The 26,350-nt window shown below is 36.2% G+C and overlaps 1 protein-coding gene across 19 annotated transcripts in view; it reads left to right on the plus strand.

Annotated features, from left to right (window-relative positions):
* MTHFD2L (methylenetetrahydrofolate dehydrogenase (NADP+ dependent) 2 like) overlaps positions 1-26,350 on the plus strand; it is a 169,901-nt gene that overhangs the window by 142,190 nt on the left and 1,361 nt on the right. For 12 of the 19 annotated variants that reach the window (XM_074396267.1, XM_074396266.1, XM_074396272.1 and 9 more), the window contains 2 exons: positions 4,877-5,002; positions 17,211-17,284. In XM_074396267.1, the coding sequence (XP_074252368.1) occupies positions 4,877-5,002; positions 17,211-17,284 (200 nt within the window). Of the gene's footprint in view, positions 1-4,876; positions 5,003-17,210; positions 17,285-24,189; positions 26,344-26,350 lie in introns of those variants that run through there. The other 7 variants (XM_074396265.1, XM_039468557.2, XM_074396278.1 and 4 more) reach the window with 5 other exon arrangements.

A 26,350-nucleotide genomic window follows, 5' to 3' on the forward strand; every position in this document is an offset into this window, starting at 1 on the left:
TGCATTTGTATGCTTAGGAAGTTAAACACATCAAGTCCAAGAAATTTATTTTCAATATCTTTGAAAATATAATGATTGAGCAACTATGTGCTTCCAATCATTTGCCTCTGTAAGACAGCAATGTAAGTGGACTACTTAGAGTATTCAGCATAACTAAAATAGGGGTTGTATATGTTTGTTATAATTCCAACCACTAAATATAATTTATGTTATTTCTCTATCTTCTTAAGTAGAATGAATGATAGATTCAAAGATCAACACAACTTCAGAAATTAATTACTTGGGAAAAGTTTATTATTATTATTTGAAAGAACAAAGGAGAATGTTGACATTTTAGAATTGAAAGACATCACTAATACAGAAGTTTATAAGTCTGCCAGAAGCTTAGAGAAGACCCAGGTTCTCTAGTAGGCCCAACACCATGAGGATAGCATGGAGGAGCAAAAGGGGGCCCAGTACCTCTATCGCTTGCGTAAGAATGGTGAGACAGAACACTCATACAAATCAGCCAAAGGAGATATTTTTATTCACAGATACGTAACAAGAATAAACAGAAGCCTAGAATCCTTGATGAACCAACTTCCCAAGGATCAGGAAACTGTCCAGGGCAGATGGAGTCTCATCTTTGCTTGCCCCATGTGACACAGCTGAGGAAGCTCAAAAGCACTTTGCCCTGAGTTTGTATACCCTGAGCACCACTTAAATTGCTGAGGTCAAGCACTGGGAAACATCTCGTTCTAGGAGGGAGGAGGACATAGCCTAGATTGTACCCAACACTTTCTCTTTGTCTCAAGATGCCCTATTCTAGTTACTAGGGTACCCCATCTAGAACTAGAATGGGATAAAGAGAATGTCTCTGTTAAGTGGAAGGGGAAAGAGCTAGGGCAGCCAAGGTCATTTGGGGACTTGTCCGCCTGCAACTAACCTTCCCAGTTTAATCCCTCCTTTATTTTGAATATTGCTTATAAGGAATAAGGATACTATATAGTTTCTCTTTATGGTTTATTATATTACCCTTAAAATCTTCTTTATATTGAACTAAAATATATTTCATCCCTTTGTCTTTTTTCCTTTCTTCTACTCTCTGAATCATATAGATTGAAATCGTCCTGATTTGCAGTTTAACATATTGAAGAAACTACTGTAGTTATTGGGTTTTTCTCATTTTGTTTTTAGGTGTAGGCATTTGTTTGTTTGTTTTTTCTGAGATAGGCAGCGTAAGTTCATTCAACCATTCCTCTATTGCAGAGGTTTTCACTGTGTGGTCAGTGCACTGGTGATGGTCTGTGACTATTTCATACCCTCTACACATTATGTGTTATAGATCTACAGGAAGATAGGGAACTTGCACCAGACTGTAAATCAACATACCACTTAATTCATTGAAAACATTTGGTACAAAAAACAAAAATAAAGTTAGCCGAATTAAACTGTGTTTACTGATATAGATGCTTTATGTTGTGGCACAAGATTTTATCATATTGTAGAACAGTAGTAATAAGCAATTGAACCAGCTAGTCTGATAGCAAGTGATAAGAATTTGACATGATTTCTAGACTGGTTCTGATCATTCTTCCTTAGACAAGCCTCTGAAGTACAACCAACTATTCCAGAGAGTTTGCTAAAAGTATATTGGAAAATATTACATTCTAGTATCTGGAGACCATCTTAGTTTTATATTGAGTTTTTAATCAAGTACAGCACTTTGTGAGAATTATACATTTGTTTCCATTCATATTCTTCTTGATACTTATGATCCATCATTCAAAAATTACAACCCAGTAGCCATTCTGTCCAATTTTCTGTCATTTTCAAATATGGGCTGTGTAGCTACTGGTACAAAACAAAACAAAAAGTCACTTAGACAAACACCTTTTAAAAAAATTTTTCCTGAATCCATAGTTCAGCTGGTCAGTTACAGTGACTGTAACTCATTCACTACTGACAATCTTCCTGGGGCCTGATCAAGCATCTGTCATCACTGGTTATTGGCAGGGGGCTGATCAGTCTAGCATGGCCTCAGCTAAAGTGACTCAGCTATCCTCTACAGTACTTGTATCCTTCAGTAGGCTAGCTTGAGCTTGATCTCATGGCCGTGACATGATTCCAAGAGAGACAAGAAGCGCACAAGACCTTTGTAAGGGTCAGTCTCACCACTGGCCTAGAGTAAAGGAGAAAAATGGTGGAAAATGGATCTGGAGGAGAACAAAGATAAAACCATCACAATGCCAATAGGTTCTTACAAATCATTTATTAAAAATTTGAACATGGTATTGAAAAATACTTTCCAAAGAAGACCTCAGTAGACCTTGTTACAAATGCATTGATCAACAGTTTTGTAACATGTTATTTAACCACCTATGACTCTACCAATAGGTGCTTTTATCTAACCTACATTTTTCCATTCAAAAGAGTTCAATGAAAAGATTTCTAAAACTTGATGCTGTAATTAAGAAATTACCTTTCATTTTCTGAACATAAATGATCATCACTACATTATTTATAACAGCAAAATGTTAGAAACACTGCAGGAATTAATATGTTTTTATGGTAATCCATATAACGAATTAGTTCATATAGCTTCTAATTTTCAAATAAAATGAAATGGGAAAATGCTCATAATTTAATTTAATGACAGAGTGGTGAGGCACATAGTGAGTCACAACATCAATGAAATACAGGTTTCATATTTTATATTTAATATATAAATATTTTGAAATCCTAGAAATAAATACACTAAAAATACTAATACTTAATTTTCTTTGGATGGTAAGATAATACTCCTTTCATTTTCATATTAAATATTTATGTGTTTTCCAAATTTTCTACAGTGGACATAAAAAGCATCATTATCCAAAAAAGATAAACATTTAAAGTTTTTTTCTATTTTATGATTTTCTGGGGAATTAAAATCAAGCTCATACTTTTCTGTATTTTGAAAATTGTGCAATTTGTTTATTACCATTTAATATTCCCTGAGATGTTATAATAATCAGAGGGAGATTGGGATACTTGCCATTAGCATGGTATCTGGACTTTAATAACTATTTCATGAATATTTTTATGTTGAAATTTTTTTTCTGCAGCTATACTCAATGTATGTCCTCTTTTTCTATTGGATACCAACAAGAAACAGGATTTTATGACTATGTGGAGCAATGCATAGTATCTATGTCAGAACAAATAAAAAGGATAAGTTATATATCACAGGATAGGAAAGCAAGGGAAAAATATATCTCAAACAGAAGATTCCTCTTCTGTTACATCATTATGAAACTAAGGAAGCTATCTCATAGCTACATCTATGTTAGCATGGATCATTTGTTTATAGCCTTTAAACTCTTGCTAGCAGTAAAAATCATGTTATGAGGTGATATTAAAGCTACCTGTAATACTTAAATGAATAGTTCAGGTGCTAGAATGTCTCTAACAAGACAGTGGCTTTTTCTGCAAGGGATCTAGAATACGAATGTGAGTAAATCATCTACCAGACACCATGGCCACCAGAAGCATTGTGATATAATAATAGAGATGACCACAGAGTCTCTGATTCTTGTCCCACTGAGAAGTGGAGTCTCTGTTCCTTCTCTTGATCTGAGTGGACTGTGTTACTTCTTGACCAATAGTATTTGACAGAAGTGACATTATGCTAGTTTCCTGGTCTAAGCACTAAGAGACTGGCAACTAATACTTCTGATCTCCTGGAACACTCACTCTTGGAAGCCAGCTGCCAGACTGTGAGAAACCCAAGCCCCATGGAGCGTTCATGCATATGCATTCCAGTTGACAACCTTAGCTATGCTCCCAGCCAACCACAAGCATCCACTGCAACCATGTGAGTGAGCCCTTTTAGCCTTGTCATGTCTCTAAATGATTCTAGCTTCAGATACCATCTGACTCCAATTACATGAAAAATCTCAAGCCAGATGCATCCAGCTGAACTCAGTCACCCACAGAACCATGAGACATAATAATAAATTGTTGCTTTAATCTACTAAATTTGGGGATGGAGTGTTCAATTAAAAAAAAAAAACTGGAACATTAACCATTGTTAGCTGGTACTGTTGCATTTGAAACTAATTACAGGAAATAGATGATGACAGAAGATCTCTGCAGATTTATCTTTTAAACTGGAACAGAGCAATAGTGAGGAGAGCTTACTATATATTACACCTTTCAAAATCATATCAGACATAATGATTCAAAGAAACCAAGAAGAAATAAAAAGAAAACTCAAGATAGCACTTAGCACTTCATGTTTGGAGTTGATGAGATGCCATTATGAGTATGGCACTTTACTGTTTACAAGAACCCTTGGGAATATGAATTATTATTATCCTCATTCTTTCTTTCCCCCTCCCTTCCTTTCTGTATCTCTCCCTTCCTCCCTCCCTTCCCCCCATTCATTCTTTCTTTCCCTCCAATTTCCAAGTTGTTTTTATTGTGCTCCACTCTACTTCACCTCCGCAGGATCTCCTCATGCTATTCATGGTATACAAAAGGATGCTGCTCAAGCAGGTGTCCCTGCGATGTCAGGGGAACGATCTCTGAGGTGATAGGGTAACTCCTGCAGGATTTCATCCTGAGAAGCCCTTAGGTGCTGCCTTAATCGTCTTTGTTCTTCTTTCAGCTCAGAAATGATCAATGGCCTCTTTTTTAAGGAACAATGTAGCATATATATATACATATATATATTTAAATAAATATATACATACACATATATATGTATGTATTTATTTATATTAAATATATATGTGTGTATATATATATATATATATATATATATATATATATATTTTTTTTAAGCCATGACTACCAAAACAGATATATAAGCCTTTGTTATGCTGAAGGACAAACAATTCTTTTTTGTTTTCAGGTATTCCAAAGTTGATTACATCTGATATGGTTAAAGAAGGTGCTGCGGTAATTGATGTGGGTATCAACTATGTCCATGATCCAGTGACAGGGAAGACAAAATTAGTTGGAGATGTGGACTTTGAAGGTAATAAACCAAATATCTTTTGATAAGTAAAGAAGATAAAAACATCTACCTTACATATTTTAAAAATAGAGAAATTTTTCATTTATGGGGAATTATTAACTTATTAATCATCACCTCTTTCCTCTGAGGGAAAATAGTTTAATCAGACTTAAATATTTCCTTTCTCCCTCCCTCTTCCTTTCCTTCCCTTCCATCTTTCCTTTCTTCCTTTCCATCTCTTCCAATTCTATAATTAATATTTGGTTTAGGGATCAAATTTTTTATAGTACAGTTTTTATTCATAGAATACAGCTGGCCTTTTATAAACCTGGGCATTATTTTGAATTTTGAGAGTTGTCATCCTACTCTACACTTAGTCAAATATGCTCTATTCTCAGCTATTCACTCTTAGAGCCAGAAGGCATCTTAGGGTGTGTCTGCCAACCCTAACTGTATTTCAGATCGCGGTAGTTATCTAGATCATTGAAGTCAGCTCTTTTTCACTTGTGTTTTAAAGAGAATACAGAAAAGGAACTGGGCTAAAGTTTTTGTGATCAATGAAAGAGATAAGGCAACAAATATGTAGTAGTAAAAAATAAAATTCTAACCCAGTTAGAAATGGGGAAACTGGGCCCAAAGACAGATGATTTCTAGATTTCTGACCCTCTAATCCAATTTTACTTCCATTATCTTTGTCAGATATTTACCTGCATTCAGATTTTCAGTGTAGCCTAGGAGTCTTAGATGTCCATGAAGGTATGAATATAGTAAATAAGTGGTGACATTTTTATGTTAGAAATATTTTGTGTATAAGACTGATCATTCTGGCTAAAAAATAGTGCCACATCAAGAACTTTGTTAGTTATAGGTGTGTTCTTACAGAGAAACTGAAAAGAATAGATGATGCCATTTTAAAAATAATTTAGATTTTAATTTACACTTAAAACCTGGTCATCAGCTGATGGCTTACCCAAGTTCTAGCATATCATTGAATAAAATAGAAAAGGCAGACAGTTAGAAGTGTCCCAGGGTACTGGCCCCATATATGTGAGATTCTAAAATGTATCAGGGGCCGGATCCAAGTAAGCCATTTGAGCCTAAAAGAAAGAGAAAACGCTAAGGACATATATATATGCAACAATGTGTTCTAGAGACAAAACGATAAATAAGAGCAAATACAGATGTACCTTATCAAAGAAAACACTACTGCCCATATTGACTGTAACACATAGGATCCTTGACATGGTTGGAACTCTATTCTAGCAGGGATGGCTCTCCACATGAACATGTATATCTGTATGTATATACATATGTCTGTGTGTTTGTACGTGTGTGTGTGTGTTGTGTACATGCTGAAATTACTAGAGAATGACCTCATTTATTGAACCTTTTATGTTCAATCACTCAAGTCAGATATGAGTAACTTATTTGAATTTCTCAACTTGAAAGAGTGAAGATATATTTTATTTTAAAACATGGCCTTATTTATTTTCTTTACTGTCATTCTGTGTCTTGATAATATTATAGTTATCATGCGTTCATTGCAAAATTACCACAGTTGTGATGCACCCAGATGGCATTGACAACATGAGATAACCAGCTTGAGGCAAGAAAAGTAGGGATGTTTGCAGTTCACAACCTTGACTGCTTGTAATGCAAGATTACCCAGCAGTTCATTTCAGCACATTTTATAAGACTCTTCTCTCATAGAGTATTTCCTTGGTCTTGTATCAGTTCCATATGTTCTTATTTTTAAGTAAGAATTTTTTTGCTGAAAGTAAAAAGTATTCTGAAAACGATTTTTAAATGAGCCTTTTGGGGTTGGTGTGTATGCTTAGTAGCACATTTAGTTACTTCATTTATGTAAAGTCTAACTTGGTAATGGCTATGAAGTCAAATTGCAGTTCTGTGTACCTAAGTATATAAAAAATTTCAAAAGGAGGTGGAAAAGAGACAAAGATATGAGATGAACAGGCTGGCAGACCTAGCCTGTTGCCCGATAGCTTTGCCACCTCACTAGCTGTCAGTGTTATTAGTTAAATGATAGCAAATATATTAGTGATTCCATTCACTTCTACTGTTTGGTGTATCTTGGACATCCAACAGAGCATTATCAAATGATCATGTAAAAGCACGGAAACTCATCAGGGAGGTCGAGATTTTCTAATTCTATCATAAAATACACCCATATGATTAGTTGTGTCTATCTTGACAGCCTTCTGGTCAAGGAGCCAGAGTACTAATGAGGACCTGGACTGGGTAAAGAAGGTCTTGCCAGTGAGGCCATGACTCAGCCACCCACAGGAGCAGGCAATTGATAGGTTTTGACATGTTGCACTTCAAGTTGCTCATCAGGACTTAACCTGAAGTGAACGATGATCTCCCAACTGAGAGGGAGGAGCTTTAAGATGGGTTATGCCACAAAACTCATAAGTAACATTTGGCTTCAAATTGCCACAGGGAAAGTGTGGTGGCTGCTTTGTGAGTATCGGCGAAAGTTTCACTGTAACTATAGCCAAGATTAACAAAATGGATGTAGATAAAATCAATTGTTGAAGTAAATTGTTCTTGCAGAAATCTTTGTTTCACTAATAAAGAAAACTGGGTGACCCACTTAAAGTAGATAACATTGATGGGAATGATTTACCAACATAAATGAATGAAATGATTGTGATGGAAAGGATAACAATGTCCCAGAGGATGTAAAAAATTTCACATTAAAGGAACCTGCAGAGATATTTTATGACATTAAAGGGCAAAGGATAAAATGTTGGAAGCTGATTCATACTTAGAAAGGAATCTGCCTGTTCACCAAGACATAAAAAAGATGCTTGCTCCTAATCATCAGTTGTATGACCAAAAGAAGGCAAGCATCTTTCAAACTGTACTTTGCCAAATGTTTACAGAGAAATAAAACACTTTAGTTCTCAATGTTTCTAACATTTTAAATTGCATTTGCTTTTCAAATATTAGTTTAGTTTTACTATTAGTTAGTAGTAGTTTAATTATTAGTTTTAATATTAGTAAACAGTATTTTTACTACTAGTAAATAGTAATGTTTATTTTACTATTATCAGTGATATTAATTTTATTTTTAATTCCATATACATTTATAAACCACTGTAAAAGAACTCTTAATGTTTTGACAAAAAAATTTTAAGGATCACTAAACAAATATAATTTCTCCCCTTGACTATTAAAACTGCTTCACACTGTTTCAACAGCCATCTTTATGGTTTTACACTACTGTGAAACTGAGCACTGCCCTTATTTTTCTCTGTGCCCAATTAAGACTCATGAAATTAGTGATCATATAGTTCAAATTTAACTAATGCCATAATCACTGCTACTACAAGATTATTCAGTTGTTAGGTTACAGTTTCTCACCATTACTATCACTATGAAAGGTAATGTTTGCCAAGCACCTTACCAACCAGTACGTGCTTTCCCTCAACATACATCCAAGTTAGGGTTTTCCTGCAATGCCATGCCTCTCTGGATGTTTAGGGGAAATAAATAGGGCCTTAAAGTTATTACTAAATTGAAATGCTATTTTGTTTTGAATTGATTTTCAATTACAGAACTCGATAGTTCATCAGTATGTCCAGCTTCGGACAAATGCTTAACATTCCTCTTCAATTACTTGAAGATACGTCCTCCCTCCTGAATTACATTAAAAGAAGAAACAGTATTTAAAAGCATCTATGATAAAATTATTTTGCATGTCTAAGAATTATTTTTCATTACTAATAATCATGCAGTAAATAATCTATTCACTTAGAATATATTTGCTATATAGATTATTATTTTTCACACTGAGATATCACTACTTTCACAGGCAATTTTTTTACACCATTTTCTATTGTAGCTTTGAAAGAAACTTCGTACATTTCTGACAAAGAAGGCTGTAACTTCATACATTTTTGACAAAGATAGAGAAGACTGAGATTATGTGCTATGAGTAGTAAATAGCTTCTTCTGAATAACAAATTGGAAAGTAGTATGTAGATCTCATAATTACACTGTTCTTAATTCATCAAATGGATTTGGTCAGCTAAATGGTCGAATTAATGACTTCCATGCTGTTAATTCAATTAACTGCACTCTGATTGGTGAATTCTCAGGCCTCACTAATTTCTCATAGCTAACATAAAGACATTTCTCTACCCTTTTGAAGCTTTAGTAGGTTTGCTTCAATTTTATGATGCATCCTGCAGGGATTGAGGTGGAATAAGAACTGGAATGTCTGTTCCCTGTTGACTGCCATCTCTCTTCCCTGTCTCCCAACTCTGACAATGCCTTTCTACTCATTGGTTTATATCAAAAGAAGGGATAAAATAAGACAGGAAAGAATTGGTATAAAGAAAGAAAAGAGATAGGAAAGAGGAATGATGTGTAGGCATTTTTGTTAAAATTCAAAATTGGTGAGGTTAATGTCTAAGAGTGACTTTCTTCTCTCTACTGTCTTAACATAATTGGACAGTACAAATTTAAAGTGTTAAGTCTTTGTAAAGGTGATAAGTCCAATATAAAGATACATTATATTGTTGATGAAACTGGTTTAAATAATAAAAGTAAAGAAGTCAGACTTTATGGAAAAGTATCTCTACTCCACTAGGGCAACTGACATTATCATTATATTTTGTACCAGAGTTGCTTCCGGATATTTTATGTATGCATCTACTGAATAGTTTGAGGAATATGTATAACTTATACACATAAACTTGTTTTACTGATTTGTCATGCTGAGGTTCTGGTTCGTGGTTATATTCAGTAAATATATCGTTATTTCGGTTCATCCTTTCTCTATGGTTAAACCCTTAGGTTGTTTCCATTTTTTTCTTCTAAGTATTATACATGAGTATAGGTTAAGGGCTACAAGAAAGGGAAACCAAAATGGATTGACTTAAGATAATTTGGTTAGCCAGGCATGGGTGGTGGCTCATACCTGTAATCCCAGCATTTCGGGAGACTGAAGCCGGCGGATCACTTGAGGTCAGGAGTTTGAGACCAGTCTGGCCAACATGGTGAAATCCTGTCTCTACTAAAAATATAAACATTAGTGGGGCTTGGTGGTGCACGCCTGTAATCCTAGCTACTAGGAAGGCTGATGAAGGAGAATTGCTTGAACCTGGGAGAAGGTTGCAATGAGCTGAGATTGTGCCACTGTGCTCCAGCCTAGGTGATACAGTGAGACTCCGACTCAATAATAATAATAATAATAATAATTATTATTATTATTATTTGGCTCTTTCCCATAAGAGTCTGGAATTAGGGAGGCAGTCAATAGAGTTGGGCAGCTATGCTCATTCAGGGATACCATTTTCTCCTATCTTACTATTTCTTTTTTCTTTTTTTTTTTTTTTTTTTTGAGATGGAGTTTCACTCTTGTTACTCAGGCTGGAGTACAATGGCGCGATCTCGGCTCACTGCAACCTCCGCCTCCTGGGTTCAAGCAATTCTTCTGCCTCAGCCTCCCGAGTAGCTGGGACTACAGGCACATGCCACCATGCCCAGCTAATTTTTGTATTTTTAGTAGAGACGGGGTTTCACCATGTTGACCAGGATGGTCTTGATCTCTTGACCTCGTGATCCACCCGCCTCGGCCTCCCAAAGTGCTGGGATTACAGGCATGAGCCACCATGCCCGGCCCTATCTTACTATTTCTATTGGTTTACTGGAGCTACCATAACAAAGTCCCACAAACAGAATGGTTTAAACAACAGAAATTTATTTCCTACAATTCTGGAGGCTGGAAGTTCAGGATCAGGGGACTGGTAGGGTTGTTTCTTCCGAGGCAACCTTGACGGGTAGACAGCCATTTTCTTTCTGTGTCTTCCCATCATCTTCCCTCTCTATGTGTTCATGTTCAAATTTCCTCTTCTTAGAAGGTTGGATTAGACCCTATGCTAATAAACTCATTTCAACTTAATTTTATTTTTAAAGACCCTGTCTCTCAAACCAGTCACATTCTGAGATATTGGGGTTAAGACTTCAACATCTGAATTTAGAGGGGATACAATTCATCCCATAACAACGTTCCACCTGAGTGTTGTCCTTATCCACATAGTTGAAGTTGAATTGCCTCCTTATTTATGTTCTCTTCTAAGAGAAAGTGAGACAGCTCAGAACTAGAAAATCCATCTCTAATAAAATTGAACTAGAAGTGTATGCATCATGTCTGCTAGCTTTCTACAGACCTGAATGTAATCATGTGTGGAGTATGGTCTCCCATTCAGAAACCAGGGATGTGGAAACCATGGTTTCTGAATGGGAGGCCATTCTTGGGTGAATAATAACCTACCCTTTATATAAGAACTTGAAGACTAATGCCTTACTTATGAAAGAAAAGAAAGATATTTATTTATCCAACATCCACATATCATTCACCCTGCCCATCCTAAATTCTTTAGGTTCTGAATACCTCAAGGGACAATCTCATCATTGTCTGGTTGCTTTCTAATTGATTTCAAAGCATGCTCCCCTTATTCACTTTTTTCTGGGGTTTTGGTGAATTCCTAGTGTCACTGAAATCATATCTTGGCTCACATCTTACCCTGAGATTTCCATGGATGTTAGACACACAGATTTTCAATAAAATGTGTGCAAGCAGTACAAACTCACCTAAATATCTTTAATTCTAAGTAAGCTGTTAATTATTCAATCATTGACATTGACAAAGATTAGATACTTTTTGACCATGTTATGCAGTTTTGAAAATTGTATCAGGTCCCTTTGTGACTTTCATTTTTTTAATATCTCTATCTTCATTGGATTATTTTCAGTCACTTGATTATTACTGTTTTTAGTATAGCTCTTCAGATTATTCAAATTAAATTCATTCGGTTATTCAATACTTATTGAACATCTGCTATGTGTCAGGCATTTTTATAAGTACTTGAGATACAACAGTGACCTAAAGAGACAAAGTACTTACCTACCAGTAGCTTACATTCTGATTAGAGGAGACAAATAACAAACAAATATATACATATCTATGTAACAAGGTAGTGTCTTAGTGATACAAAAATAAAACAAGATAAGATAGCTAGAGAATAATGGCATGGAGTTTCTTAGAAAGGGTGGTCAGGGAAGGCTCATGCTAACCTGAACAAATGAAGAAGGGAATTATGTGGAAAATGAGGAAGCAGCATTCCAGGCAAGTGGAGGAGCAAATGCAGAGACCTTGAGGGGAGCCTGCTTTGTGTTTTTTTTTGTTGTTGTTGTTTTGTTTTGTTTTGTTTTTATTGCATTTTAGGTTTTGGGGTACATGTGAAGAACATGCAAGATTGTTGCATAGGTACACATGTAGCAGTGTGATTTCCTGCCTTCCTCCGCATCACCTATATCTGGCATTTCTCCCCATGCTATCTCTCCCTAGCTCCCTACCCACTACTGTCCCTCCCCTATTTCACCCCAACAGACACCAGTGTGTAGTGCTCCCCTCCCTGTGTCCATGTGTTCTCATTGTTCAACACCCACCTATGAGTGAGAACATGCGGTGTTTGATTTTCTGCTCTTGTGTCAGTTTGCTGAGAATGATGGTTTCCAGGTTCATCCATGTCCCCACAAAGGACATGATCTCATCGTTTTTGATGGCTGCATAATATTCCATGGTGTATATATGCCACATTGTCCCTGTCCAGTCTATCATCGATGGGCATTTGGGTTGGTTCCAGGTCTTTGCTATTGTAAACAGTGCTGCAATGAACATTCATGTGCATGTGTCCTTATAGTAGAACGATTTATAATCCTTGGATATATACCCAGTAATGGGATTGCTGGGTCAAATGGAATTTCTATTTCTAGGTCCTTGAGTAATCGCCACACTGTCTTCCACAGTGGTTGAACTAATTTACACTCCCACCAACAGTGTAAAAGTATTCCTATTTCTCCACATCCTCTCCAGCATCTGTTGTCTCCAGATTTTTTAATGATTGCCTTTCTAACTGGTGTGAGATGGTATCTCAATGTAGTTTTGATTTGCATTTCTCTAATGACCAGTGATGATGAGCATTTTTTTCATATGTTTGTTGGCCTCATGTATGTCTTCTTTTGTAAAGTATGTGCTCATATCCTTTGCCCACTTTTGAATGGGCTTGTTTGTTTTTTTTTCTTGTAAATCTGGTTTAGTTCTTTGTAAATTCTGGATATCAGCCCTTCGTCAGATGGGTAGACTGCAAAAATTTTTCCCATCTGTTGGTTGCCGATTCACTCTAATGACTGTTTCTTATGAGCTGCAAGGGGACTGTTGTAACTGGAACAGGAAATAAGGGAATGAGTGATAGGGAATAAAGTCAAAGAGGTAGTAGCAGTGGTGCCACATAATTTCACATCTTTTTTTTTTTTTTTTTTTTTTCCTTCCTTTTTTTTTTATTGCATTTTAGGTTTTGGGGTACATGTGATGAACTTGCAAGATTGTTGCATAGGTACACACATGGCAGATAGACCAAGGAAGTATAATTGGATTTTACTCTAACGTAGTGGAAATCCATTGGAGGATTTGGGGCAAAGAAATGTCATTTGACTTGTATTTTAACAGTGTCACTCTGTCTACTGAATGAGGAAAGAGTGTAAATAGGGATACCTGTTAAGAGGCTATTGTAATTATCCAAGTAAGAAATGATGGGGCATGGACCAGGTTGTAATGGGTGAAGATGTTGAGAGGTGTTTAGATGGTAGATATAATTTAAAAGGAGAGTTGGGATGATTGGTTAAACAATTAGATATGAGGGAAATGGAAGAATCAATTAAGTATGACTGTAAGGATTTTGGAATAACCAAGAGTGGAGGTATCAGTTCTGAAATCCTCTTGAGATGAATCTTAAAGGTTCAATGAATTTTACACAAATATGTGTATTTAGGGTAGCAAATGGGCAAAAGGGAGGAAGGGGCTCTTTGCTGGTATAGGGAACAGAGAATCAAAGGAAAGGAGGAAACATTACAAAAGGCCTTACGTGCTCAATAGCAGGCCCAACATGGTCTGTTGAAAGAGGGAAGTATGATATTGTATACAATGGTGAATTTGCCCCAGATATCTCGTGCCTTATTTTTAATTTTCCAAAGGAATCTCCACTGGGCAGGAAATCTCCCCTGGGATCTTTTAATTTGAGACTCCATCTGATCAAACCATTCCTGAAAATTCTAACCCAATAGTCAAACATAGGGTCAGGAAAGGGTTTGAAATTACATAGAAGTAATTTGGAATTACATAGAAGTTTCTCCTAAGAAACTACTAGAGATGGGGTGAAAACCCCCATAGTGTTTTAGAAGCAGCTTTCTGTCTATGTTTTCTTTTAATGCCTTGCGTTTGAAAGTTTGGATTCATCTTTCACTCCCTGCCCTTTTTGTGTCATGCCCGACTTTTCATAAAAGACTATGCTTTTTAGTCAAGATGATTTGGGTTTAAATCGCAACTCTGCTGCTTAAAACAATTATGGTCTTAGGTAAATCATTTCACCGCTCTGAAACTCAATTATATCATCTGAAAAATTGTGATAATAATTTCTATCTTATAAAGTTGTTGTGAAGATTAAATGAAATAATCACCTTACATAAGCTAGTTAATGTAGGTAAATTGCCAAGCATAATGCCTGGTGTAAAACAGTGTGTGTGTGTGTGTGTGTGTGTGTGTGTGTGTGTGTGTGTGTGCGCGCACACACATTTTCTCTCCATTCTCATTGAACTACTGATCCTGAAGTATACAACGTCACACTTCAATTACCACTATCCTCCTCATTCCTTTTCTGGCCTAAACTCTCTTCCAGTGTAGTCTGTTTCTTTGCCCAACTCTCATATCAATCAACTTTAAAGCACTCATACTTATTCCCATCTTCTCCAGACTCTCATTGCAGGTTTCATCTGCCTTACTCATTTTGCTCTTAATCCTGTACTGCCTTGCACTTTTACTTAGTTGTTCCCAACCTGATTGGATGGCTCTTTAAGACTAGCTTCCTATCTTACATTTCTGTTTATTATTATTATTATACTTTAAGTTCTGGGGTACATGTGCAGAACGTGCAGGTTTGTTACATAGGTATACACATGCCATGGTGGTTTGCTGCACCCATCAACCTGCCATCTACATTAGGTATTTGTATCTCTATTCTACACCAGATTTCAGCCTTCTTGTTCAGACCACTGGTTATTTGTACCAACATTCTCTGTACTTAAAAACCTGTACTGTCATTCTTACGTTGCAGAAATACTTTCCTCAAGTTAACTTAATGGGAACAAAAGCTTTCATGCAAAGTAGCAGCAAATACATTAATTCAACAATACATATCCATTAATGATATATCCATTTGATTCATTCACTGATTTACTCAACACATATTTTGTGAGTGCTGTTTCATACTATGTGAGGTCATGGGTATATCCATGCACACAATAAAAAAAGTACCTGGAATTTATGTTTTCCAGATTACACAAAGTAAGCTTATTTGGAAAGTGGTTTTTGCACTGCCTATTTCCAACTGCATGTTCTGCAACATAGGAAAATAAGTGTATATAACCAGTTTCTAAGTAAACAGGGCTGGTTTTTAACTGTATCACTTTTACAAAACTATTAATCTGAGGTTGCAAAGAATCAAATTAATGTGGCTCCCAACCACCTCAGTTTTCAAGGTCAGTCATTTAATTTGATGATATGGCTTATTAGTCTGATTCAAAATATCTACATTTTGTGGTAGATAATTATAAAGTAGTTCAAAGCTCCAGTTTTTACTATAAGAGAAGATCTAATACTTTAACCCAGAGGTAATTTGTTCCAATTACTTAGAAAAGATGATGAATATTTTCAAAGTCTTTCTGAGAGACTGTTAAACACTGTGATCATGGAACCCACACAGATCATTTCACGAAACAGGTAGAACCACTGATAGTCACTAGGAGATTCCTATGATCAGTGAGCCAACTGCCTCCATTGTGGCTTACAACATGGACAGAATGGTTACTGTGAAGTCTAGGTCTTTGAAATCAAGTCAACTTCCAGAGACTTCTGTTTAGCAGAATGAATTTGACATTGGATCATCTACCTTTATGGAGAAGAATTAAAGTTGAGACACAAAAAATACATTCACAGGAACAAGAGAAGTGTCTCTGCAAGGTTTTTTTACTTGCACTGTGATGAGTTTTTTTTTTATTTATTTACAGTTGCTTCTCAGTGCTCCATATTAATATTACAGCATAAATATCTATGGAAAAGGGATTTTATCTGCTCCTGCCTTGGGTTGATTATGGCAGATTAATGAGATTAAGACCCCGCCAAGAGATTTGGAAGATGCTCTAGAAAGTTTTATCTAGTTTATAGATTTACCACTCTGATAGGAATGTTTAGTGGCTTGGGGAAAAAAGGATAGGGGGAGGGGAAGGATTGGAGAGGATGACAAAAGTGTATGATGATCCTGTATTTCTAAAGACATCATGAAAGGGAGATATTTTTAGTAATTTTCTCAGCCATCAATAGAATTACCAGAAATATAGCAGTATTGCTACTCCTGCCTGCTAAAATGGAATCTGGAAATGGCAGCTGGTAACATCCATGGTCAGAAAGAAGGTTCCACTGATAGATCATAGCCAGAGTTCACAGAAATCAACTTTAAATTTTCTCCAGGTGATTGAGTTGCTGTGTGGTTCCACACTAATTGTCTTCTAAGTGGTATGAGTGGTGTTTTTAGAAATTTACATCTATTACCAGATATATAGAGATTTAGTTTAACATAAAAGAAAACAAACCGGCCGGGCGCAGTGGCTCAAGCCTGTAATCCCAGCACTTTGGGAGGCTGAGGCGGGTGGATCACGAGGTCAAGAGATCAAGACCATCCTGGTCAACATGGTGAAACCCCGTCTCTACTAAAAATACAAAAAAGTAGCTGGGCATGGTGGCATGTGCCTGTAATCCGAGCTACTCAGGAGGCTGAGGCAGGAAAATTGCCTGAACCCAGGAGGCGGAGGTTGCAGTGAGCTGAGATCGCGCCATTGCACTCCAGCCTGGGTAACAAGAGCAAAACTCCGTCTCAAAAAAAAAAAAAAAGAAAAAAGAAAAAAGAAAACAAACCTTAGCCACCCTACAAATACAAATTGCAAAGTAAATAGGTGAGAGAAGTCGTTGTAAGTGCAGCTTACCAAAGTATTGAAGTCAACACTATTTGTATAGAAATATAGAACAGTCTTATACATTTCTACCAAATTAGGGTGATAATCTTCTCTGTCTCATTACTGCTCACAGGATGCCATGATGATGAACACCTCAATATATTTAGAAAACTTGTGGAAACCTCAAGATTAAGCAACCAGATGAATGTAAGAAGAAATACAGTAAATTGCCTCTGGAGCACTTGATTCCTGGCTGCCTTCCAAGTTCAGTGCAAGCCACTGACTTGTTAAGGAATCGTTTGCTCTCTAGTTCACCATGCTCTTAAGTGTCATTTTTATATCAACCATATGAGAAAGTGGAGTGTTTTCTGTATTATCTCCTGAGTCATGTTATTTCTCCATTCCTATGTCATTCAGGTTTTTCTGGTTGTTATTCCTGTGCTTCATTTTCCTGAAGCTTGTCTCCCCTTCATTAGAGTAGATATGTTTGAGAGGCCATGCTTAAATGGTTTGCATTTAGAAGCATGGGAAAATTCTTCAAGCATTTAATGTAGACAATTACATATGTATACTAGGAAGATGAAATTCACATGAGAGAAGCCAGAAATTTTTGTTCTGCTGCTTGCCACAGATAAAGGAATCATAATTCTTCCTTTTAGGGAAGGGAGTTGATTTTAAAAAGTAATTATAGCACTGTGGAGAACTGACATGAGACAGAGTACTTCTTTAAAAGAGACGGTGAATCAGAAGATAGAATGACAAATAAAATAATACAAATGACAAATAAAAATATAGGAACATGAGACATTAGCTCTTCTTCCTCCACCCCAAAAATAAATTTATAGAGCATAAATATATTCTTTAACTTTTCCAGAATATACAGTTTTCAAAATACACTAGCAAAATTAATTCTGCTTAGATATATCTGAAAATTCCATTATTTGGGACCTTTGGAGTAGATATAATATTCTGAAATAGAAATTTAGTATTTGCCAAGGAATTAGAGAGTATTCCAACAAGGTATCTTAAATAAGAATCTGAATTATTAAATTACTGGCCCTAGGAACCTGAGAACATAAAGTTTCTAAATGATGCAATGACACAGAACATACAAGGCGGAGACAAGACACCCTGTCATAAGGCATGGGTTACTGGTGCCAAAAGATTAATGACAGCATACTATTTTATTCTTACTTAAGATTTTAGAGGGCATTTTAGCATCCCTTATATTGCTATTAGTATCCTTCGTAAGTAAACTTTCTGTGCCCTGTCATCTCTGTTACCCTTGGATTTTTTGGAGGTGTCCATATAGACTGGATTAATTTCTTCCATCATCTTTATCATCATCTCAAATTTTAAAACCTCTGCTCTATACCTATTGTTTTTATACTGACATTGAAAAATTGTTTTCTTCAAGTAAGAATAATGTAAATGATGTCAAGCCAAGTCTTAGTTCTTCCTTTTAGAAATCTGAAGTCAATAACACGGAGGTGGGGGTCATCAGCCACATAGTAGAGAAGAGATAACACAGAAGATTAGACGTGCATGCCAAGCTGAAGAGGATAACTTGAGTAATGATTTAGTGACATGCAATAGCCTGAAACTTTGTGAAAATGCAAGATGAATTTCTCCTTTACTATTTTCTTCTAAAATTATTTAGTACCATGCGTTTTTCTCATGTTTTTCATATTACAAAACTGACCACTCCTAAATGTATAAATAGGCAAGCTTATTCACAAAAGACTTATAAAAGCTTATTCACCCTGAACACAGTAACTATACCACCATCACCCAACCTAAGTTGCTTGAACGCCATACAGCCCATGACCACCTCCTCAGCCTCCTCTCTTTCTTCTCACTGTTTTTGTCATGTGCTTTGGTCATAATGAACTTATTTCAGCCCCTTTGTTATATTAGATTCATCGTCAGATCCAGCCCACCTTTGATTTTACTCTTCCCTGTGTCTGCATTGCTTTCTCCCTTTCTTCCCTGCTCAGGCATCCATCCATCTTGCAGCTTTTCTGCTGCTTTACAAATCCTTCTCAAATCCCCATATCTGATTTGTGTTTTCTCTTTGAGGTACTCCCATAAAAGCCTAGATTTATTCCCACCTTAGTGAATCTCACTTTATTTTGTAATATTTGTGTTTATCTCCTTTCATTCCACCCAGATACTAAACTCACTTCATTAGAGAAATGTGCAAACACAGGACACTTTCCTCATTGGGTTTTATGCTACCTAAACATATGTTTTTACAAAATGTTAAAAATACTTTAATCACTGCTCTTAAATTAATATACAAAATTCTTGTTATTTTCTACCAGGCTCTACATAATCAGACACTGCTACGTCTTCCATGTCATCTCCTGCAACTTTGTCTTTACTCCAGCATCTCAGCCATACTGGCCTTCTTACAGTGTTTTCAATAGTTCAGGCAGCTTTCCACCTGAGGGAAGCTTCTTGCCGCCTTTATCTCATTGTCTCTTCTACACAGGACACTGTCTATTCTACATGTCTCTATTCCACCCAGAAAAACTCAGCATGGATATGCCACATTAATACACAGTGCTGTTCAGGCTCAGATTCTCTTGACACCTTCACAGTGCAGTATACGTTCCATGTGTAGCACGTATCACAGCTGTAGCCTAATTATTATTTAGGCATCTGCATTTTTAATGTCTCTCTTCCCAACTAGACTAAAAGCTCCAAGAGCTTTTAGTAACTCTGTCTGTCTTTCTTAAGAAACATTTGTTATGAGTCTGTCTGGTCCAGTTTATGGTATGTGTGAGAACAGTGACTAATTGAATATAGGGCTAGAAAGTGATGCAAGATAAAGACGTCAGGCCAGAAGATAAAATTCATTGATTGCCATAACAAAGAATTTATATTTTTTCCTAGAGACAGTGAAGAACCATCAGATGTTTATAAGCTGAGATAATCAAATCTGTGTTTTAAAGAATAACTCTGGCATCAAATTGTGTGGCTGACATGGTGTACTGGGAGCCAAGAGGCTACTATAGTTAGATTATAAAAAATGGCCACACATTTATTTTGTCCCCATGTAGATATACCCTTTGCAGGGTGACTTGGCCATTCTTCCTATTCCAAGTCTAAATTTCAGCTTGATAGTGTGCCTTGCTTTGGCCAATGGGACATTAGCAACTCTGATGTAAGCAGAAGTTTGAAAAGCATTTGTACATTGGTTTTTGCCTGGTACCTGACTGGGAAGCTGAGGCCATCATGTGAAGTAGCCATGAATTCCAACCAGATTTTAAATTTTCTCCATCCTGTTTATATGTAGAACATTCTTTTCCCACCATTAGAAATATCACTCACTTCAGACATTAATTCTCAGTGGTACATACTGAGAATGTGCCGTATTGGGGTAGAAGGAGGAATATGCAGTATGACTCAGCCTCACAAGAGATTCCAATATGCTCTATGAATGCAAATTGAAAATCACTCTACTAACTTTTGCTGATAAATGAATCAACAGTTAACTTAGCCTAGGGAGTTAATAGGCTCCACAAAGAAAGTGACATTTATGCTGAATCTGAGAAGGAAGAATAAATATTTACCAGCTGGAGAAGTGAGAGAAAGGCATGTTTGACAAAGGGAATATTATGTACAAAGGCAAATCTTACATCCCAAATGGCTGATTTTAAATCTCGTATTTCTGTACAACTGAACGTACACCCTAACATTCTTAATCATTGCTAACAAAGCCATAGCACTTTCAAGGAAATCTATGGAATTACTTTGCAGGGTCTAAAGTTTGCAGGGAGGTAATTCAAATAAATTGTTATGATAATTATTACCTTTCCTCAACATATTTTTATTTTCAGGAACTTGGTTTAAACATTTCGAAGTCATTTTCATCTAGGTCTCATTCTCCAGAGAAAGTTTCATGCAGACAATAGGAGTTGGTGGTTGTTTATTTGTCTCAATTGTCAAATAGTTTCAGTAGGCCAAAAAACATGTTGATTTTGTGAAATAGAATCTAACCCTGGTCTTGCCATATGTGTTAATTAATCTCATATGAAAGGGCTGGTATCAATCAGGATCTAGTACCTGATTCCCATATATACCAAACTTCTGATATTCCCTCAAACAGACATGCATACACCCTCACACCTACACCCACAGTAAATTAAGGTGCTGAAGGAAGTTACTCTCCTATAATGCTTCTGTATTTCTCTTTAATGGAGCATATAGAACACCTTTTCCCTACACATAATAGGATTAATATTTAAAATAATCATCTTCAAGCAAGTGCAAACCCTTGTCTGCTCTCAGGGAAAGACTAGCCAATGAGAGGTTGTTCTGGTGATGTAATGCTTGTTACTTTGATCTCTTTCAGGTATGATTGGGGAAGATGCTTTTCAGAGCATCAAACATAAATAAAATTTAACTCTTTCTCATATGACTAATTTTAGCATATAAGCCACCTGCAGTATTTCATACATGTGTTGCTTAGGATAGCCCTGAAATAGTTATGCAAAATCGTTAGAATAGAGAATTTTTGTTAAGCATTGACATCTTTACCCACTGGTACTTGCCAGTAGCTCCCCACTTTTCTTGAGAGATCACTTACTTCTATATCCTGATCCTTATGTAAATAGACAAAGAATATATTAACACTAGCCAGCAGCAGATAAGCTTTATTACTTCTTTCTTAGACACAGATACTTATGAATATCAAATCAAAAGGAATAGAAACCTAATATGTGTTTTCTAAAATCAGATTAATCACTCTGCCTCTCAAGACCATGTACAAAGTTTATCTTCATATCCATATACTTTATTTCAAAAACAAAAAAGATTGAAGCAAGTACTTGAATAATCAGGTGTGTTTACAACGATATTATAATCTTCTGCTTCATAAGTAATTTTTGGACTCCATTGATGCTACTAAATGCTTATTGATGTTCGGAGAAGCCCTAGCCCATGTTAGGTGAAGCCCCATTACCCCTTAATAGTCTAATTCTCTGAAAACTGATAGGCAGGACACGGTGAATGTATATTGGTTTCTACCACTAAAGTATGCAAAAATGCAGACACTGAGCTAAAAAATTTCAGGCAGATGTTATTTTATGCAGTATCTCATTCCCATTCCCTCCTCCTCCACCCAAACCTCACCTTTTGAGCTGAGCAAAGGAATGCAATAGTAAGCATGTTGTCTGTAAAACATAATTTGGAAGAGGAAGATTGTGATACCTGAGCAGACCGATGTGATATCTGATCTAACACCAGGAATAAAACGACTCAGCCTGCTGTGTAATTTGAAGTGTAAGATGTAGTTCAGAGATGATAGCTATGAGAACTCATAGTCAAAATGTAGGAAAATTAATATATTAGAATGTTTTCCTCTTCATTAATTTTTTTCTAGAATATCCTTCTAACACCTTGAGAAAACGAAGTTAATTTCTGGCACGTGAGCTGTTCTTTGGACTTTTCTACTTGTTCAGGTCATATAGTTGCATTGGGATGGAGTGAAATTAGGGAATTTTAGAGTATTTCTAAGCTGGCTGTGAACAATTTATCTACTATATAGGAGAGCAGCAAGTCACTGTAACTTCACTGAGCCACAGTTTCCTCATCTCTTAAAATGAAATAATCAAATATTAATTATTAAAACAATGTATACAATTATTGGCAACTAATTAATAGGTACTCAATTGATAGTAGCTATGCTTTTTACTATTTTTTCAGAGACAAATAGTATCAAAGCCACTTTACCTTTCAAAGTTAAAAACCAAACTATATAAAAATAATTTTATGCTCACAATAGATACTCCCTGATATAACAAATTGTATGCCACTTTTAAATTTTGAAAAAAATCATTTTGTTTTCCATTGAAGGTTCAATTAGCACTTGATTTTTACTTTCCCGTATTATTCAGTATTTTATTTTTATCTATTAATATTTCAACATTAGTGCTTTACAAATATGTGACTATGTTCTATTAGTATAAATGGCAGTAGTACTCTAGTAATAAAATAGAGGAGGAGGAGGAGAAGGAGGGGGAGGGGAAAAGGGAGGGGGAGGAGAAGGGGGAGGGGAAAGAGTGTAAATGTTTCTTCTAAAGACCTGCCACGTTTTAAAGGCGTTGCTTCTTCGATGCTTGAGGAAAGGTCTTAGGGGGCATTTTTTAGGCCATTAAGTCAGCTTATTGAAAAGTGGAAAATGCAGTTTATCACCCTCAAGCAAAATGAGTAGCTTGAGTTTTTCAGTAAGTTAGCTTAAACTAAATTGATATTGTTTATATCCAGTCAAAAACACTGACACATTTCTGCAAATTGGTTTTAGATTTTTAAGTAAGGGAAATTTAAGTTCACTTTCTCAGAATTTGCTGAGTCCCTAACCTGTGCATGGAGACATTCTAAGATTAAAAACAACCACCACAATGACTTGGCTGCTGCCTTCTAGGTGCTGGTATCTAGTTAAGGGAAGAGATAGTACAGTGTATTATTTTCCATAATGGTGGTAGGTGTCAAATATTGGAAATATACATGGTGGAACTTACTTTTTTTAATATGTTTTTTATTGTACTTTAGATTTGGGGGTCATGTGCAGATCATGTAGGATTGTTGCTTAGATACATACATGGCAATGTGGTTTGCTGCCTCCATTCCCCTGTCACCTATATCTGGGATTTCTCCACATGTTATCCCTCCCCAACCTCCCTACCCCCCACTGTCCATCCCCTAATCCACCACCACAGACCCCAGCATGTGATGCTCCCCTACCAGTGTCCATGTGTTCTTACTGTTCAACACCTGCCTATGAGTGAGAACATGTGGTGTTTGATTTTCTGTTCTTGTGTCAGTTTGCTGAGAATGATGGTTTTCAGGTTCGTCCATGTCCCCACAAAGGACATGAATTCATAGTTTTTTATGGCTGCATAGTATTCTATGGTATATATGTGCCACATTTTTCTTGTCCAGTCTATCATCGATGGACATTTGGGTTGGTTCCAGGTCTTTGCTATTGTAAACAGTACTGCAATCAACATACGTATGCATGTGTCTTTATAATAGAACGATTTATAATCCTCTGGGTATGTACCCAGTAATGGGATTGCTGGGTCAAATGGAATTTCTGTTTCTAGGTCCTTGAGGAATCGCCACACTGTCTTCCACAATGGCTGAACTAATTTACACTCTGTGGTGGGACTTTAAATTCAACACTGGAGGAGTGAGTTTTTCAGGAAAATGATAGGTGACATTTCACTGGCTTTCAGAAAATAGTGAGTTTTTGTTTGAATCAGGTGGAATAATGATCCAAGTAGAAGGAACAGTTAGAGCAAAGGAAGAAAGGACTAAAAAATTCATAGCTATTTATTGATTGGCTATTGACCCAGTCTAATGTTTCTGCAGAATAGAATGCACTGGATGGAAATGTAGCAATGGAAAGGATGTGCTTTCTGTCTAGAGGATGTTTGTAAAAGTGAAATACTACCTTCCAAATCACATTATTCTTATCTTTTCTTTATAACATTACCTCAGGAAATTCATGACACATGTTAACTATATATGTTTGTGATGTATTTACGCTTATTGGACCTTTCTTGAAGTAGAGCAATATTATTCCTTTTCTTTTCCTATGATTTAAGAAATTATTACAATGTACTATTCACTTCAAATAAAGTAAAGGTGGATTCCACAAATCATCTTTCAAAAGGGTGACATAAGTTGTGCAAAAATAATACTAAAGATACAGGCAACATCTATAGATTTTAATTCATGCAGAAGCCTATATGAGCTAACTTGTAAAAGGCAATACATCTGGGTAGCATGTGGTTAATAATGTCAGATTATACATTAAAGAAATATTGTCTATGCTAATGTTTTACTAACAGTAATCTGGAAAAAATTCATTGCTTTTATTCACACAATAAAGCACCAAACCATCAAGCAAATGAATGCATCAAGTCATTCACCTTTAATACTGTGGGTTTGAAAACACTGTTTGTTTGTTTGTCTGTTTTGTTTGTTTTTGAGATGGAGTCTCACTGTCACCCAGGCTGGAGTGCAGTGGTGCGATCTCGGCTTACTGCGACTTCTGCCTCCTGAGTTCAAGCAATTCTCCTGCCTCAGCCTTCTGAGTAGTTGGGATTGCAGGCGCATGCCACCACACCCAGCTAATTTTGGTATTTTTAGTAGAGATGGGGTTTCACCATGTTGGTCAGGCAGGTCTCAAACTCCTGACCTCGTGATCCACCCGCCTTAGCCTCCTGAAGTGCTGGGATTACAGGCGTGAGCCACCACACGCAGCCTGACAACATTCTTAAATAAAACTTGCTGAAAGTTATCTGCCATTTTCTTTAAGTGTACAATTCTCTATGACTTATGGTGGGATTACATCCCAGTCATCCTAAGTTGAAAATATCATCAGGTCAAAATGCATTTAATATGCCAAACATCATATCTTAGTCTACGCTATCATAAACATGCTCAGAACACGTGCATTAGCCTGTATTTGGACAAATCATTTTGGAATGCAGTACATTGTAGAGTATTGGTTGATCATGGTTTCATTCACCTTTGTGATCTCATGGCTGACTGGAAGCTTTGGCTTACTACCACTACTCAGCATCTTGAGAAGTATTGTATTACATATCACTAGCTAAGAGAAAGATCAAGATTCAAAATTTGAAGTATAGTTCCCACTGAATCTGTATTGTTTTTGCACAGTTGAAAAATCAAAAAATTATAAGACAAATCGTTGCAAGCTGGGGAGCATCTGTATTCACTGAATAAGTTTTTGTGCCTCTGAATAGGACTATGTATATGTATTTCTAATTCAAGTATATTTAGTGATATTTATTAGACTTGAACTGAACTGTAATATCTATACATACATTGTTTTATTGTTGTAAAAGGAATAATTCTATTTAATAAATGGCATTTGCTGAACTTTCTATATTCCATGTCTCTTTTGTGACCAGTATCATGTATTTTAGAATTAGTTAACTAGAATTACAGGTTACTGGGTAAATCATAGGTTTCATTATGTAAAACAAACTGAGCTGCATGGAGCTCGAACTTACAGTATTGGCCCATTGTGGTCTTTCTGTCCACCTTAGATGTCTTTCACAGAAATATTTGTCTAAGTGAGCATGTGTGTGTGTATGTGTGTCGCTGTTTATTACAGCCTACTTGATTCTTAAAAAAATGATTAGTATGTGTAATGAAGAAAGAGCCACTATATCAGCATGTTTAAAAATATGAAAATCTCAGATAAATTTTAAAATAAAGAATATTCTGTTT

This window comes from Saimiri boliviensis, chromosome 3, assembly GCF_048565385.1.
Source record: "Saimiri boliviensis isolate mSaiBol1 chromosome 3, mSaiBol1.pri, whole genome shotgun sequence".
Lineage (NCBI taxonomy): Eukaryota > Metazoa > Chordata > Mammalia > Primates > Cebidae > Saimiri > Saimiri boliviensis.